We start from the raw sequence: 15,541 nt of genomic DNA, 5'->3' as shown, positions 1-15,541 counted from the left end.
GCAAGTAGCACCTCCCTCCCCCTGCCCCCAGGTACAAGCACCGCTGGCTGCTCGAGACACGCCCGGGGGCAAACCAGAGTCCCTCCCCTCCCCCCCGGGGGGGTCCTCAGCCCACCAGAGAACAAGCAAGAGAACGTTTCCTCTTTTTTTTTTATTAAGTACAAAAAGTATAGGCAAGGCCCCCATAAAAATATTTACAATCCTTTTGTAATCTCCTCAAAAAAAGAAAATTCAGGATCAGTTTGCAGCAGTCGAATGCTGTCGCCCTTCACACAATCCTCCATCGGATGCTGACTCCCTGGGAGTTCTGCCGATTGCGTCACTGTCGAGACAGAAAAGAGAGAGAAGTCGCGTTTCTCCCGGAGCCGTCACTGCCTCGGGCGGAACCCCCCGCGCCCAGCCCTGGCTCACCGTCATGGCCTAGGAAAAGCGGAGGCTCAATTCGCGCACAGAAAGCTCCCACAGACCTGTTTTTCGAAGTGATGTTGGTTGAGGGAGGGATAAATATTAATCCCAGGCCCGCCCCTCCCCATATTTGTTTCTTTATCTGTTCACGCAAGGCCGCCATTTGCTGCAATTGCAAGTCCAGTGGGTGACCACGGTGCCTCCGATGATGCAGCACTCCCCTGGGGTGGGACTCGGGACCCAGGGCTGCCCGACTCTGAAGTTGAGGGGGGGACCCATCGATTCCCGACTGATTTAGGAGCGAGCGCGCTGAAGCCAGCAGACTTACCGACACAGGTGATGGCATTTGGTCAAAGTCTCAGGTCTACTGAAAGAGAGAAACAACATAAAAGTCAATTTAATGCTTTACGTGAAGGTTGAAGAGTAGATTTTCGGGATGGGTCTATTGGAAAGGTCAGTGGGGGGGGGGGGCTATACACACACAAGAGCTCACCTTGGAGGAGGGGGCGATTCCTGACTCCTTGCGTCCCAATCTCGTGCCTTCCTTCCAGCCCATCGCCTGCATCATGCGGTTCCCGAGGCCGTGACTCGTCCCATCGTAGCTGCAGGGAGGCAAGGGTCGCACCAGTCAGTGTTTGACAACCTACCCTCTCTGCGTCTGCGCCCAACCCCCCCCCACCGTGCTGCCCGACTGAGCTCCAGCATTCGTTAGAGAATCACCGATCTACCAGGGGAGGCCCAGGCTGCGGCTGCGCTGAGCTGATTCCAAACCTGGGATAGCGATGCTTGATTCCGAATATTGGTGGCGGGGAGGAATCAGCCAGGGGTCAGGGGAATCAGGGAGGGGTCCTCACTCCCCGGGGTTGGGGTGGGTGGGGGGGGAGATCATGGAGGGGTCCTCACTCCCCGGGGTGGGGGGAGAAATTTGGGAGGGGTCCTCTCTCCCCGGGGTGGGGGGGAGAGAGAGTATCAGGGAGGGGTCCTCACCCCCTAGGGTGGGGGCACGGGATCAGGGAGGGGTCCTCACTCCCTGGGGTGGGTGTGGGGGATCAGTGAGGGGTCCTCACCCCCTCCAGGGTGGGGGACGGGGTTGGGGGGAGATCAGGGAGGAGTCCTCACCCCTCAGGGTGGGTGTGGGGGATCAGGGAGGGGTCCTCACCCCCCAGGGTGGGGGTGCACGGTTGGGGATCAGGGAGGGGTCCTCACCCCTCAGGGTGGGTGTGGGGGATCAGGGAGGGGTCCTCACCCTGGGGCAGGGGAGGGGGGGATCAGGGAGGGATCCTCACTCCCTGGGGTGGGTGTGGTGGATCAGGGAGGGGTCCTCACCCCCTCCAGGGTGGGGGTGCGGGGTTGGGGGGGGTCCTCACCCCCCAGGGTGGGTGTGGGGGATCAGGGAGGGGTCCTCACCCTGGGGCGGGGGAGGGCGGGATCAGGGAGGGGTCCTCACTCCCCGGGGTGGGTGTGGGGGATCAGGGAGGGCTCCTCACCCTGGGGCAGGGGAGGGGGGGGGGGAGGAGGAATCAGGCAGGGGCTGGGAAATCTCCGTTCCGCCACTCAGCTTGCCGTTAACTGGGCCTACGCACTTGGCTTGTGTCCTTTTCCGTTTGGGTTCGATGGTGTCCGGAATGCCCAGTTTGCCCCGCCTCTCTGCTGCTCGGAACCTGAACTGTCAATGTGGAAAGACAAACCATTATTAAAGATGCTGATTGTTTTTTTAAACCTGAGGTTATTCCGCGGCGGTGAGGGGAGGGTGGGGGAAGGGTCACACAGACCCATCCCCTGACTGTGCTGCGGGGGTTAACAGTGGGGTGGGAGGGCAATCGGCCAGGATTCCCGCTCCGGAGCCCTGGGCGAGAGGGAATTCTTTGAGCATGTGGCCGGGTGGTGAAGTTGATGTCGTTTTCACGGATTTCAGCAAAGCCTTTGACAAGATCCCACAATGGGAGCCTAAGACACACGTTCCAGTCTCCATATCCCTTGGTTACACCCACACTGGGAGCACTGTCCACAGTTCCAGTCTCCATATCCCTTGGTTACACCCACACTGGGAGCACTGTGCACAGTTCCAGTCTCCATATCCCTTGGTTACACCCACACTGGGAGCACTGTGCACAGTTCCAGTCTCCATATCCCTTGGTTAGACCCACACTGGGAGCACTGTGCACAGTTCCAGTCTCCGTATCCCTCGGTTACACCCACACTGGGAGCACTGTGCACAGTTCCTGTCTCCGTATCCCTCGGTTACACCCACACTGGGAGCACTGTGCACAGTTCCTGTCTCCGTATCCCTCGGTTACACCCACACTGGGAGCACTGTGCACAGTTCCTGTCTCCGTATCCCTCGGTTACATCCACACTGGGAGCACTGTGCACAGTTCCTGTCTCCGTATCCCTTGGTTACATCCACACTGGGAGCACTGTGCACAGTTCCAGTCTCCATATCCCTCGGTTACACCCACACTGGGAGCACTGTGCACAGTTCCAGTCTCCATATCCCTTGGTTAGACCCACACTGGGAGCACTGTGCACAGTTCCAGTCTCCATATCCCTCGGGTAGACCCACACTGGGAGCACTGTGCACAGTTCCAGTCTCCATATCCCTTGGTTACACCCACACTGGGAGCACTGTGCACAGTTCCAGTCTGCATATCCCTTGGTTAGACCCACACTGGGAGCACTGTGCACAGTTCCAGTCTCCATATCCCTCGGTTACACCCACACTGGGAGCACTGTGCATAGTTCCAGTCTCCATATCCCTCGGTTACACCCACACTGGGAGCACTGTGCACAGTTCCAGTCTCCATATCCCTTGGTTAGACGCACACTGGGAGCACTGTGCACAGTTCCAGTCTCCATATCCCTTGGTTAGACGCACACTGGGTGCACTGTGCACAGTTCCAGTCTCCATATCCCTTGGTTAGACCCACACTGGGAGCACTGTGCACAGTTCCAGTCTCCATATCCCTCGGTTAGACCCACACTGGGAGCACTGTGCACAGTTCCAGTCTCCATATCACTTGGTTAGACCCACACTGGGAGCACTGTGCACAGTTCCAGTCTCCATATCCCTTGGTTAGACGCACACTGGGAGCACTGTGCACAGTTCCAGTCTCCATATCACTTGGTTAGACCCACACTGGGAGCACTGTGCACAGTTCCAGTCTCCATATCCCTTGGTTAGACGCACACTGGGAGCACTGTGCACAGTTCCAGTCTCCATATCACTTGGTTAGACCCACACTGGGAGCACTGTGCACAGTTCCAGTCTCCATATCCCTTGGTTAGACGCACACTGGGAGCACTGTGCACAGTTCCAGTCTCCATATCACTTGGTTAGACCCACACTGGGAGCACTGTGCACAGTTCCAGTCTCCATATCCCTTGGTTAGACCCACACTGGGAGCACTGTGCACAGTTCCAGTCTCCATATCTCTTGGTTAGACCCACACTGGGAGCACTGTGCACAGTTCCAGACTCCATATCCCTCGGTTACACCCACACTGGGAGCACTGTGCACAGTTCCAGTCTCCATACCCCTCGGTTAGACTCACACTGGGAGCACTGTGCACAGTTCCCGTCTCCATATCCCTCGGTTAGACCCACACTGGGAGCACTGTGCACAGTTCCAGTCTCCATATCCCTCGGTTAGACCCACACTGGGAGCACTGTGCACAGTTCCAGTCTCCATATCCCTCGGTTAGACCCACACTGGGAGCACTGTGCACAGTTCCAGTCTCCATATCCCTTGGTTACACCCACACTGGGAGCACTGTGCACAGTTCCAGTCTCCATATCCCTTGGTTAGACCCACACTGGGAGCACTGTGCACAGTTCCAGTCTCCATATCCCTTGTTTAGACCCACACTGGGAGCACTGTGCACAGTTCCAGACTCCATATACTTGGTTAACCCACACTGGGAGCACTGTGCACAGTTCCAGTCTCCATATCCCTTGGTTAGACCCACACTGGGAGCACTGTGCACAGTTCCAGTCTCCATATCCCTTGTTTAGACCCACACTGGGAGCACTGTGCACAGTTCCAGACTCCATATACTTGGTTAACCCACACTGGGAGCACTGTGCACAGTTCCAGTCTCCATATCCCTTGGTTACACCCACACTGGGAGCACTGTGCACAGTTCCAGTCTCCATATCCCTTGGTTACACCCACACTGGGAGCACTGTGCACAGTTCCAGTCTCCATATCCCTTGGTTACACCCACACTGGGAGCACTGTGCACAGTTCCAGTCTCCATATCCCTTGGTTACACCCACACTGGGAGCAATGTGCACAGTTCCAGTCTCCATATCCCTTGGTTACACCCACACTGGGAGCACTGTGCACAGTTCCAGTCTCCATATCCCTTGGTTACACCCACACTGGGAGCACAGTGCACAGTTCCAGTCTCCATATCCCTGGGTTAGACCCACACTGGGAGCAATGTGCACAGTTCCAGTCTCCATATCCCTTGGTTAGACCCACACTGGGAGCACTGTGCACAGTTCCAGACTCCATATACTTGGTTAGACCCACACTGGGAGCACTGTGCACAGTTCCAGTCTCCATATCCCTCGGTTAGACCCACACTGGGAGCACTGTGCACAGTTCCAGTCTCCGTATCCCTTGGTTAGAACCACACTGGGTGGATATGGAGATGGGGAAATGAAGAGAGGGGGGTTGAGGGAGGAGGTGGTGAGCAGCAGAAACATCCAAAGTCAGCATCAGGAAAGGGCCCCGTTTTGTCTGGATTCGCATGTTTCGCAGAACATCCAGCGAAGACGCAGGCCACTCGGCCCCTCTGCCTCATTCCATCCCCTCTCCATCTCCCCTCTATCCTCGATTCATGTTGACCGTTCCCTGTGGAATGAGAGTTGTGGGCAGCACGGTAGCACAGTGGTTAGCACAATTGCTTCACAGGTTCAATTCCTCGCTGGGTCACTGTCTGTGCGGAGTCTGCACGTTCTCCCCGTGTCTGCGTGGGTTTCCTCCGGGTGCTCCGGTTTCCTCCCACAGTCCAAAGACGTGCGGGTTAGGTGGATTGGCCGTGCTAAATTGCCCTTAGTGTCCTAAAAGGTTAAGTGGGGGTTGCTGGGTTACGGGGATAGGGTAAATCCGTGTGCTTGAGTAGGGTGCTCTTTCCAAGGGCCGGTGTAGACTCAATGGGCCGAATGGCCTCCTTCGGCACTGTAAATTCTATGATTGGCTGTGAACTGAGTTTCTCCGCTTCCCCCACTCTCTGTACTGCCTGTATCGTGGCCCAACGAAGGTCCGAGACGAGTTTAACAAAACAGATTTGTCAACGCCACCCCTGGAGCACTGAACCTGCGGAATCGAGACTGTTAGAAAAAGTGGTTTTGGTCACCCACCTCTCTCTCACTCTTCTCCAGAGCTTCCAGTTCAGATTCCGACAGCTTCGAACGCCGGTGTATTTCCAGGTTTTGCTGCAAGATTACACAAGTTTATTTGCACCAATCTCTCATTCTCCACACGAGCTCGCACATCGATGAACAAACAGGCTGCCCCATTTCAACCGCTTGCACCACCCCCACCCCTCGTCCCCCACCCCTCGTCACACACCCCTCGTCACACACCCCTCGTCACACACCCCTCGTCACACACCCCTCGTCACACACCCCTCCTTGATCACAGCGCCGTGACTTCCGAAGTGACGGAGCCCCTGGGCTGAGCTCAGTGTGAGCTGAATGACAAAGGTGGTTCGAGCATCGTTTCCGAGGAGGAAGTCACCAGAAGACGTAGCGAGCAGCAGTCGACCATTCAGCCCATCGAATCTGCTCTGCCATTCAATGATCCCACGGCTGATCCGATAGGATGATCCTCAACTCCACTTTCCCGCCTTATCCCCCAAACCCTCGATTCCGTCACTGACTAAAACTCGGTCTCTCTCGGCCTTGAACATACTTAACGGCCCAGCCCCTCTACAGCCTCTCTGCGGTAAAGAATTCCACAGATTCACTCTCTGAGGGAAGATATTCCTCCTCATCTCTGCCTCAAATGGGTGTCCCCCTGACTGAGATTCTGCCCTTTGGTCCTAGACTCTCCCACAAGAGGGAACAGCCTCAGTATCGACCCTGTCAAACCCCCTGAGAATCCGAATGTCTCAATAAGGCCGCCTCCAAGTCTTCTAAACTCCCAATCAGTACAGGCCCGACCTCCTCAACCTCTCCTCATGAGAAAATCCCTCCCTCTCCGGGATCGACCGAGTGAACCTTCTCTGGACTGCCTCCAATGTCAGGGTATCTTTCCTTAGATAAGGGACAAAACAGTTCACTGTATCCCAGGTGCGGTCTAACTAGGGCCTTGTATAGTTTCAGCAGGATTTCCCTAATTTTATTCCCCATTCCCATCGACACAAAGGCCAACATTTCATTTGCCCTCCCAATGACCTGCTGAACTTGGCAGGCTAGCTTTTTCAGATTCAGGCACGAGGACCCCCCGACGTCCCTCCGTGTTGCAGTTTTCTGCAGTCTTTTGCCATTTAAGAGATTCTGCCCTCAACACGTGACTCCCAGGCTGTCAGGACAGGGATACCCCAGATCCGGGTTTGCTTCCCCCCCTCCACTCCCGCTTCAGATCCTGTAGCGAGCCCGTGTACGTGGAGAAAGGCTGAGAGAACGGGCTGGCAGAGAGGAGAGTGACGTCTCGCAGCAGCTTCCTCGCTCGCTGCCCAACGCGCCTTTTTACCTCACACGATTGCCAAAGACACACAGATACCGGGACCGCACTACAGCATGGATGCGGGGCCGGTAGCCGAGACAGACTAAAGACAAAACTCTTTTTAATTGCCGGTATCGACAACGCAGCCACAGCCCCAACACGTGATTGAGGGCTTCGGCTGTACTCCTGTTTGTCGGTGGCTGCTGCCACCTGATGTTTGCCCGCCCGGTGGGGGGCGATTAGGGACAGCAGGGCGAGGTGGTGACGTACCTTGTGAAGCTCGGAGAGCTGCTGATGCCGGATCAGGGCCTCCTTACTGGGGAACTGTCTCCGACACAGGAGGCAGGCCAACTTCTGCCAGTCCGTCAGCTTCTCCTCCTGATCCTCCTCCTGGTCATCCTCGCTGTCGCTCTCCCCGCTGTAGGCGGCCACAAGGCCACGCAGTGGGCTCATCCTCTGCGGCGGGGGGGGGAATGAAAGGAGAGAGAGAGACACAGGTCAGTGGGAACATCTTCATAATACACAAACATCAACAAAAATCAGTAAACACTCTGTTAACAAGGTGTTTAAAATGATGGAAGTGGCTTTCAACAGGGTCAATGTAGTGGGGAGAATGTGAGACTCGCTCCCATGGGGAGTGGGGAGAATGTGGGACTCGCTCCCACGGGGAATGGGACGAATGTGGGACTCACTCCCACGGAGTGGGGAGAATGTGGGACTCGCTCCCACAGGGAGTGGGGAGAATGTGAGACTCGCTCCCACGGGGAATGGGACGAATGTGGGACTCGCTCCCACGGAGTGGGGAGAATGTGGGACTCGCTCCCACAGGGAGTGGGGAGAATGTGGGACTCGCTCCCACGGGGAGTGGGGAGAATGTGGGACTCGCTCCCACGGGGAGTGGGGAGAATGTGGGACTCGCTCCCACGGGGAGTGGGGGGAATGCGGCACTTGCTCCCACGGGGAGTGGGGAGAATGTGGGACTCGCTCCCACGGGGAGTGGGGGGAATGCGGGACTCGCTCCCACGGGGAGTGGGGAGAATGTGGGACTCGCTCCCATGGGGAGTGGGGAGAATGTGGGACTCGCTCCCACGGGTAGTGGGGAGAATGTGGGACTCGCTCCCGCAGGGAGTGGGGAGAATGTGGGACTCGCTCTCACAGGGAGTGGGGTGAATGCGGGACTCGCTCCCACAGGGAGTGGGGAGAATGTGGGACTCGCTCTCACAGGGAGTGGGGAGAATGTGGGACTCGCTCCCACAGGGAGTGGGGAGAATGTGGGACTCGCTCCCACGGGGAGTGGGGAGAATGTGGGACTCGCTCCCACGGGGAGTGGGGAGAATGGGGGACTCGCTCCCACGGGGAGTGGGGAGAATGTGGGACTCGCTCCCACAGGGAGTGGGGAGAATGTGGGACTCGCTCCCACGGGGAGTGGGGAGAATGTGGGACTCGCTCCGACAGGGAGAGGGGAGAATGTGGGACTCGCTCCCACGGGGAGTGGGGAGAATGTGGGACTCGCTCCCACAGGGAGTGGGGAGAATGTGGGACTCGCTCCCACGAGGAGTGGTGAGAATGTGGGACTCGCTCCCACGGGGAGTGGGGAGAATGTGGGACTAGATCCCACAGGGAGTGGGGAGAATGTGGGACTCGTTCCCACGGGGAGTGGGGGGAATGCGGGACTCGCTCCCACGGGGAGTGGGGAGAATGTGGGACTCGCTCCCACAGGGAGTGGGGAGAATGTGGGACTCGCTCCCACAGGGAGTGGGGAGAATGTGGGACTCGCTCTCACAGGGAGTGGGGTGAATGCGGGACTCGATCCCACAGGGAGTGGGGAGAATGTGGGACTCGCTCTCACGGGGAGTGGGGAGAATGTGGGACTCGCTCCCACAGGGAGTGGGGAGAATGTGGGACTCGCTCCCACGGGGAGTGGGGAGAATGTGGGACTCGCTCCCACGGGGAGTGGGGAGAATGTGGGACTCGCTCCCACGGGGAGTGGGGAGAATGTGGGACTCGCTCCCACGCGGAGTGGGGAGAATGTGGGACTCGCTCCCACAGGGAGTGGGGAGAATGTGGGACTCGCTCCCACGGGGAGTGGGGAGAATGTGGGACTCGCTCCCACGCGGAGTGGGGAGAATGTGGGACTCGCTCCCACAGGGAGTGGGGAGAATGTGGGACTCGCTCCCACAGGGAGTGGGGAGAATGGGGGACTCGCTCCCGTGGGGAGAATGGGGAACTCGCTCCCACAGGGAGTGGGGAGAATGTGAGATTTGCTCCCACAGGGAGTGGGGAGAATGTGGGACTCGCTCCCACAGGGAGTGGGGAGAATGTGGGACCCGCTCTCACGGGGAGTGGGGAGAACGTGGGACCCGCTCTCAAGGGGAGTGGGGGGAATGTGGAACTCACTCCCACAGGGACTGAGGAGCGGGCGGGGGAGCGAGAGAGAGAGAGAGAGAGAATGAGCGAGGGGGCGAGAGAATGAGCTAGGGGGCGAGAGGGAGAGAGAGAATTAGCGAGGGGGCCGGAGGGAGAGAGAGAGAATAAGCGAGGGGGCCGTAGGGGAATGGAGAGAGAGAATAAGCGAGGGGGCCGTAGGGGGAGAAAGAGAGAGAGCAAGGGGGCCGGAGGGAAAGAATGAACGAGGGGGCTGTAGGGGGAGAGAGAGAGAGCGAGGGGGCCGGAGGAAGAGAATGAGCGAGGGGGCCGGAAGGAGAGAATGAGCGAGGGGGCCGTAGGGAGAGAGAGAGAGAGAGGGGGCCATAGGGAGAGAGCGAGGGGGCCGGAGGGAGAGAATGGGCGAGAGAGAGAGAGAGAGCGAGGGGGCCGGAGGGAGAGAATGAGCGAGGGGGCCGTAGGGGGAGAGAGCGGATAATGAGCAAGGGGGCCGTAGGGAGAGAATGAGCGAGGGGGCCGTAGGGAGAGAATGAGCGAGGGGGCCGTAGGGAGAGAGCGAGGGGGCCGTGGGGGGGGGGGGGGGCTGGGAGGAGAGAGAGAGCGAGGGGGCCGGAGGGAGAGAATGAGCGAGGGGGCCTTAGGGAGAGAGAGCGAGAGAGAGAGCGAGGGGGCCGGAGGGAGAGAATGAGCGAGGGGGCCGTAGGGAGAGAATGAGCGAGGGGGCCGTAGGGAGAGAATGAGCGAGGGGGCCGTAGGGAGAGAATGAGCGAGGGGGCCGTAGGGAGAGAATGAGCGAGGGGGCCGTAGGGAGAGAGCTAGGGGGCCGTAGGGAGAGAATGAGCGAGGGGGCCGTAGGGAGAGAATGAGCGAGGGAGCTGTAGGGAGAGAGAGCGAGGGGGCCGTAGGGAGAGAGAGCGAGGGAGCCGTAGGGAGAGAGAGCGAGGGGGCCGTAGGGAGAGAGAGCGGGGGGGCCGTAGGGAGAGAGAGCGAGGGGGCCGTAGGGAGAGAGAGCGAGGGGGCCGTAGGGAGAGAGAGCGGGGGGGCCGTAGGAAGAGAGAGCAAGGGGGCCGTAGGGAGAGAGAGAGAGCGAGGGGGCCGTAGGGAGAGAGAGCGAGGGGGCCGTAGGGAGAGAGAGCGAGGGGGCCGGAGGGAGAGAATGAGCGAGGGGGCCGTAGGGAGAGAGAGCGAGGGGGCCGTAGGGAGAGAGAGCGAGGGGGCCGTAGGGAGAGAGAGCGAGGGGGCCGTAGGGAGAGAGAGCGGGGGGGCCGTAGGGAGAGAGAGCAAGGGGGCCGTAGGGAGAGAGAGAGAGCGAGGGGGCCGTAGGGAGAGAGCGAGGGGGCCGGAGGGAGAGAATGGGCGAGAGAGAGAGCAAGGGGGCCGTAGGGAGAGAGCGAGGGGGCCGTAGGGAGAGAGAGCAAGGGGGCCGTAGGGAGAGAGAGCAAGGGGGCCGTAGGGAGAGAGAGAGAGTGAGGGGGCCGTAGGGAGAGAGAGCGAGGGGGCCGTAGGGAGAGAGAGCGAGGGGGCCGTAGGGAGAGAGAGCGAGGGGGCCGTAGGGAGAGAGAGCAAGGGGGCCGTAGGGAGAGAGAGAGAGTGAGGGGGCCATAGGGAGAGAGCGAGGGGGCCGGAGGGAGAGAATGAGCAAGGGGGCCGTAGGGAGAGAATGAGCGAGGGGGCCGTGGGGGGGGGGGGGGGCTGGGGGAGGAGAGAGAGAGCGAGGGGGCCGGAGGGAGAGAATGAGCGAGGGGGCCTTAGGGAGAGCGAGAGAGAGAGCGAGGGGGCCGGAGGGAGAGAATGAGCGAGGGGGGCCGTAGGGAGAGAGGAAGCGAGGGGGCCGGAGGGAGAGAATGAGCGAGGGGGCCGTAGGGAGAGCGAGAGAGAGAGCGAGGGGGCCGGAGGGAGAGAATGAGCGAGGGGGGCCGTAGGGAGAGAGGAAGCGAGGGGGCCGGAGGGAGAGAATGAGCGAGGGGGCCGTAGGGAGAGAGAGAGAGAGAGAATGAGCGAGGGGGCCGTAGGGAGAGAATGAGCGAGGGGGCCGCAGGGAGAGAGAGCGAGGGGGCCGCAGGGAGAGAGAGCGAGGGGGCCGCAGGGAGAGAGAGCGAGGGGGCCGCAGTGAGAGAGAGCGAGGGGGCCGTAGGGAGAGAGAGCCAGGGGGCCGTAGGGAGAGAGAGCGAGGGGGCCGTAGGGAGAGAGAGCGAGGGGGCCGTAGGGAGAGAGAGCGAGGGGGCCGGAGGGAGAGAATGAGTGAGGGGGCCGTAGGGAGAGAGCGAGGGGGCCGTAGGGAGAGAGAGCGAGGGGGCCGTAGGGAGAGAGAGCGAGGGGGCCGTAGGGAGAGAGAGCGAGGGGGCCGCAGGGAGAGAGAGCGAGGGGGGCCGGAGGGAGAGAATGAGCGAGGGGGCCGTAGGGAGAGAGAGCGAGGGGGCCGTAGGGAGAGAGAGCGAGGGGGCCGTAGGGAGAGAGAGCGAGGGGGGCCGTAGGGAGAGAGAGCGAGGGGGCCATAGGGAGAGAGAGCGAGGGGGCCGTAGGGAGAGAGCGAGGGGGCCGTAGGGAGAGAGAGCGAGGGGGCCGTAGGGAGAGAGAGCGAGGGGGCCGTAGGGAGAGAGAGCGAGGGGGGCCGTAGGGAGAGAGCGAGGGGGCCGTAGGGAGAGAGAGCGAGGGGGCCGTAGGGAGAGAGAGCGAGGGGGCCATAGGGAGAGAGAGCGAGGGGGCCGTAGGGAGAGAGAGCGAGGGGGCCGTAGGGAGAGAGAGCGAGGGGGCCGTAGGGAGAGAGAGCGAGGGGGCCGTAGGGAGAGAGAGCGAGGGGGCCGTAGGGAGAGAGAGCGAGGGGGCCATAGGGAGAGAGAGCGAGGGGGCCATAGGGAGAGAGAGCGAGGGGGCCGTAGGGAGAGAGCGAGGGGGCCGTAGGGAGAGAGAGCGGGGGGGCCGTAGGGAGAGAGCGAGGGGGCCGTAGGGAGAGAGAGCGGGGGGGCCGTAGGGAGAGAGCGAGGGGGCCGTAGGGAGAGAGAGCGAGGGGGCCGTAGGGAGAGAGCGAGGGGGCCGTAGGGAGAGAGAGCGGGGGGGGCCGTAGGGAGAGAGAGCGAGGGGGCCGTAGGGAGAGAGAGCGAGGGGGCCGTAGGGAGAGAGAGCGAGGGGGCCATAGGGAGAGAGAGCGAGGGGGCCATAGGGAGAGAGAGCGAGGGGGCCATAGGGAGAGAGAGCGAGGGGGCCGTAGGGAGAGAGAGCGGGGGGGCCGTAGGGAGAGAGAGCGAGGGGGCCGTAGGGAGAGAGAGCGAGGGGGCCGTAGGGAGAGAGAGCGAGGGGGCCGTGGGGAGAGAGGGGGAGAGAGCGTGTGCGCAGACTTTCTTGGCCCAAGCCTCGCTCGTTGACCTCAGTCTGGCCGCCTACTCCTCACACCGCAGTGTGAGATCCTCCTATGCCCTGGAGGGTATCGCTGAGCCAAATAATGGTTCAATATTAAAGCTATCAGATGTATTTGATCTCTCTCTTTCTCCCTCCCTCTCTCCCTGGCGAATCCTACCGATCGTCTGTCTTCATGCCTCACCTTGTCTGTGGTGCGTTTCAGGTGCTCCATCATGACGTGCTGTCTCTCTGCCAAGGTACTCTGGAACAACCAACAATATCAACCAGTCAGGGATGCAAACTGACTCCTGGGAGACCAGCATGTCCCGGGTGGAGAGGAAGGGTGGGCGGGGGAGATAGGGAGGAGGGTCGAATGGTGCCACCCACAACCCAACCCCCCCACCCCCATGGCCGTACCCCGCTCCCCATCCCTCAGAGCCGGCGGCAGATCCCACACACCCGCTAAGTGCCCAGGTCAATGACCGCAGCAGCTACCGCCAAGCGGGTCGCCAGGCTGCCTCCTCCTCCCCCACTTCCCGGGAGGGTCACCAGGCTGCCCCCCCCCCCTTCCCAGGGGTCACCAGGCTGCCCCTCCTCCTGTGCGTCAAGACTGCCCCCCCTCCCAGGGGTCACAAGGCTGCTCCCCCCCTCCGTGGACCCCCCACCCACCCCCGGCCGTGTACCTTTTTCTCCAGCATAGCGTAGCCAGCGTCAGCCGAGGCAGACTCGCGCCGGTCATCGTCCCGCATGAAGCTGAGGGGCTGGAAACTGTTCTTGAAATTCTCCTTCTGCTTGTTGAGGCTCTTGGCCCAGCGTTCCATGTCCTTGGCGATCTGGAAAGGCAGGCACGCCTGCTTAGAATGGGGCAGCTCATCTCCCACAGGTAAATTGTCATGTGAGAGTACCTTTAAGAAATGGGTGTTTATAAATGGGTGTGTATATAAATAGCTGTAGTGAGAGTACCTTTAAGAAATGGGTGTTTACTACTGCAGTGATGTCAGAGAGTGGGTGGAGCCAGGCTGTCTGTCAGCTTTTTACTTTCGTTTATGAGCAGGCTGCTATAGAGTGAGTTTTGGTTTCATTTTCAGTGTTGGAGCTGAAGCCAGACAGAGGTGGTGTACTGTTGATCTCTCTGCCATGAAAAGACTTTCTCTGGATCATTTGGTGAATACAGAATTATAAATGTTCTCAGTAGTGACTTTAACCTAACGAGTTTCTGTTAAAGGTTATGTTTTTTGTAAGTCTTCTGGATGTTAAAAGGACAGCTCACGGTTTACTTCGTGTTGTATTCTTTGGGGGTTGTATTTGAATTGATGGTTGCTAAGATGTTCACTGTATGTTTTAAAAAGAACTGGAGTTCATAGAATAAACATTGTGTTTTGCTTTAAAAAATACTTTTCCATTTCTGCTGTCCCACACCTGTAGAGTGGGCCGTGTGCTCCCCATACCACAATCTATTAAAGTTGTGGGTCAGGTGAACTCCATGATACACTTTGGGGTTCTCTAAACCCTGGCCCATAACAAAATCCAGTGCCAGGCTGTCCACGGAGTTAGGCCCAATGTTACCAGCACCTTTTCACCCTTACACCCAGCTAATTTCATAGGTGGATTGGATTGGATGCACAAGAGACCATTCAGCCCCTCTCCAGCCTGTTACACAGGAACAGGAGGAACCCATTCAGCCCCTCCCCAGCCTGTTATACAGGAACAGGAGCCCATTCAGCCCCTCTCCAGCCCTACACAGGAACAGAGGAACCCATTCAGCCTCTCTCCAGCCTGTTACACAGGAACAGGAGGCCCATTCAGCCCCTCTCCAGCCTGTTACACAGGAACAGGGGGAGGCCCATTCAGCCCCTCTCCAGCCCTACACAGGAACAGGAGGAGGCCCATTCAGCCCCTCTCCAGCCTGTTACACAGGAACAGGAGGAGGCCCATTCAGCCCCTCTCCAGCCTGTTACACAGGAACAGGAGGAGGCCCCATTCAGCCCCTCTCCAGCCTGTTACACAGGAACAGGAGGAGGCCCATTCAGCCCCTCTCCAGCCTGTTACACAGGAACAGGAGGAGGCCCATTCAGCCCCTCTCCAGCCTGTTACACAGGAACAGGAGGCCCATTCAGCCCCTCTCCAGCCTGTTACACAGGAACAGGAGGAGGCCCCATTCAGCCCCTCTCCAGCCTGTTACACAGGAACAGGAGGAGGCCATTCAGCCCCTCTCCAGCCTGTCCCCTCCATTCAGTCTGCTCACAGCGATCTATACGTTAACTCCATTTCCCCACCTAGTTTCCATAAACTTAATTACCAAATTTGCACAACAAAAATCTATCAATCTCAGCTCTGAAATTTCCAATCCCCCCCACCCCCCCAGTTTTGTTTAGTGGAGTGTTCTGGATTTCCCTGTGGTGTGTTCTGGATTTCCCTGCGGAGGGTTCCGGATTTCCCTGCGGACGGTTCCGGATTCCCCTGCAGAGAGTTCCGGATTTCCCTATGGAGTTCTGGATTTTCCTTAGGAATGTTCCAGATGGAGAGTTCCGGATTTTCCTGTGGAATGTTCCGGATTTTCCTGTGGATTGTTCCGGATTTCCCGGTGGAGAGTTCCGGATTTCCCTGTGGCGAGTTCCGGATTCCCCTGTGGTGTGTTCCGGATTTCCCTGTGGAGAGTTCCGGATTTCCCTGTGGAATGTTCCAGATTTCCCTGTGGATTGTTCCGGATTTTCCTATAGAGAGTTCTGTATTTAACGA

General features: G+C 59.3%; 2 protein-coding genes across 9 annotated transcripts in view; both read right to left on the bottom strand.

The window, feature by feature from the left end:
• The window catches only part of LOC140398897 (semaphorin-3F-like), a 558,403-nt gene that overhangs the window by 210,319 nt on the left and 332,543 nt on the right, over positions 1-15,541 (bottom strand). The gene's annotated exons all lie outside the window — the stretch shown is intronic.
• Positions 137-15,541, bottom strand: part of LOC140398896 (RNA-binding protein 10-like) — a 108,420-nt gene continuing 93,015 nt past the window's right edge. For 5 of the 8 annotated variants that reach the window (XM_072487854.1, XM_072487857.1, XM_072487858.1 and 2 more), the window contains exons 19-26: positions 13,486-13,707; positions 13,005-13,064; positions 7,352-7,537; positions 5,773-5,847; positions 1,989-2,071; positions 899-1,007; positions 734-769; positions 137-322 (exon numbers count right to left, since the gene is read on the bottom strand). In XM_072487854.1, the coding sequence (XP_072343955.1) occupies positions 764-769; positions 899-1,007; positions 1,989-2,071; positions 5,773-5,847; positions 7,352-7,537; positions 13,005-13,064; positions 13,486-13,707 (741 nt within the window). In that variant the 3' untranslated portion in view covers positions 137-322; positions 734-763. Of the gene's footprint in view, positions 323-733; positions 773-898; positions 1,008-1,988; positions 2,072-5,772; positions 5,848-7,351; positions 7,538-13,004; positions 13,065-13,485; positions 13,708-15,541 lie in introns of all 8 variants that reach the window. The other 3 variants (XM_072487860.1, XM_072487862.1, XM_072487856.1) reach the window with 2 other exon arrangements.

The sequence above is a fragment of the Scyliorhinus torazame genome, chromosome 22, assembly GCF_047496885.1.
Source record: "Scyliorhinus torazame isolate Kashiwa2021f chromosome 22, sScyTor2.1, whole genome shotgun sequence".
Classification (NCBI taxonomy): Eukaryota; Metazoa; Chordata; class Chondrichthyes; order Carcharhiniformes; family Scyliorhinidae; genus Scyliorhinus; species Scyliorhinus torazame.
This window is presented reverse-complemented; position numbering and strand designations above follow the sequence as displayed.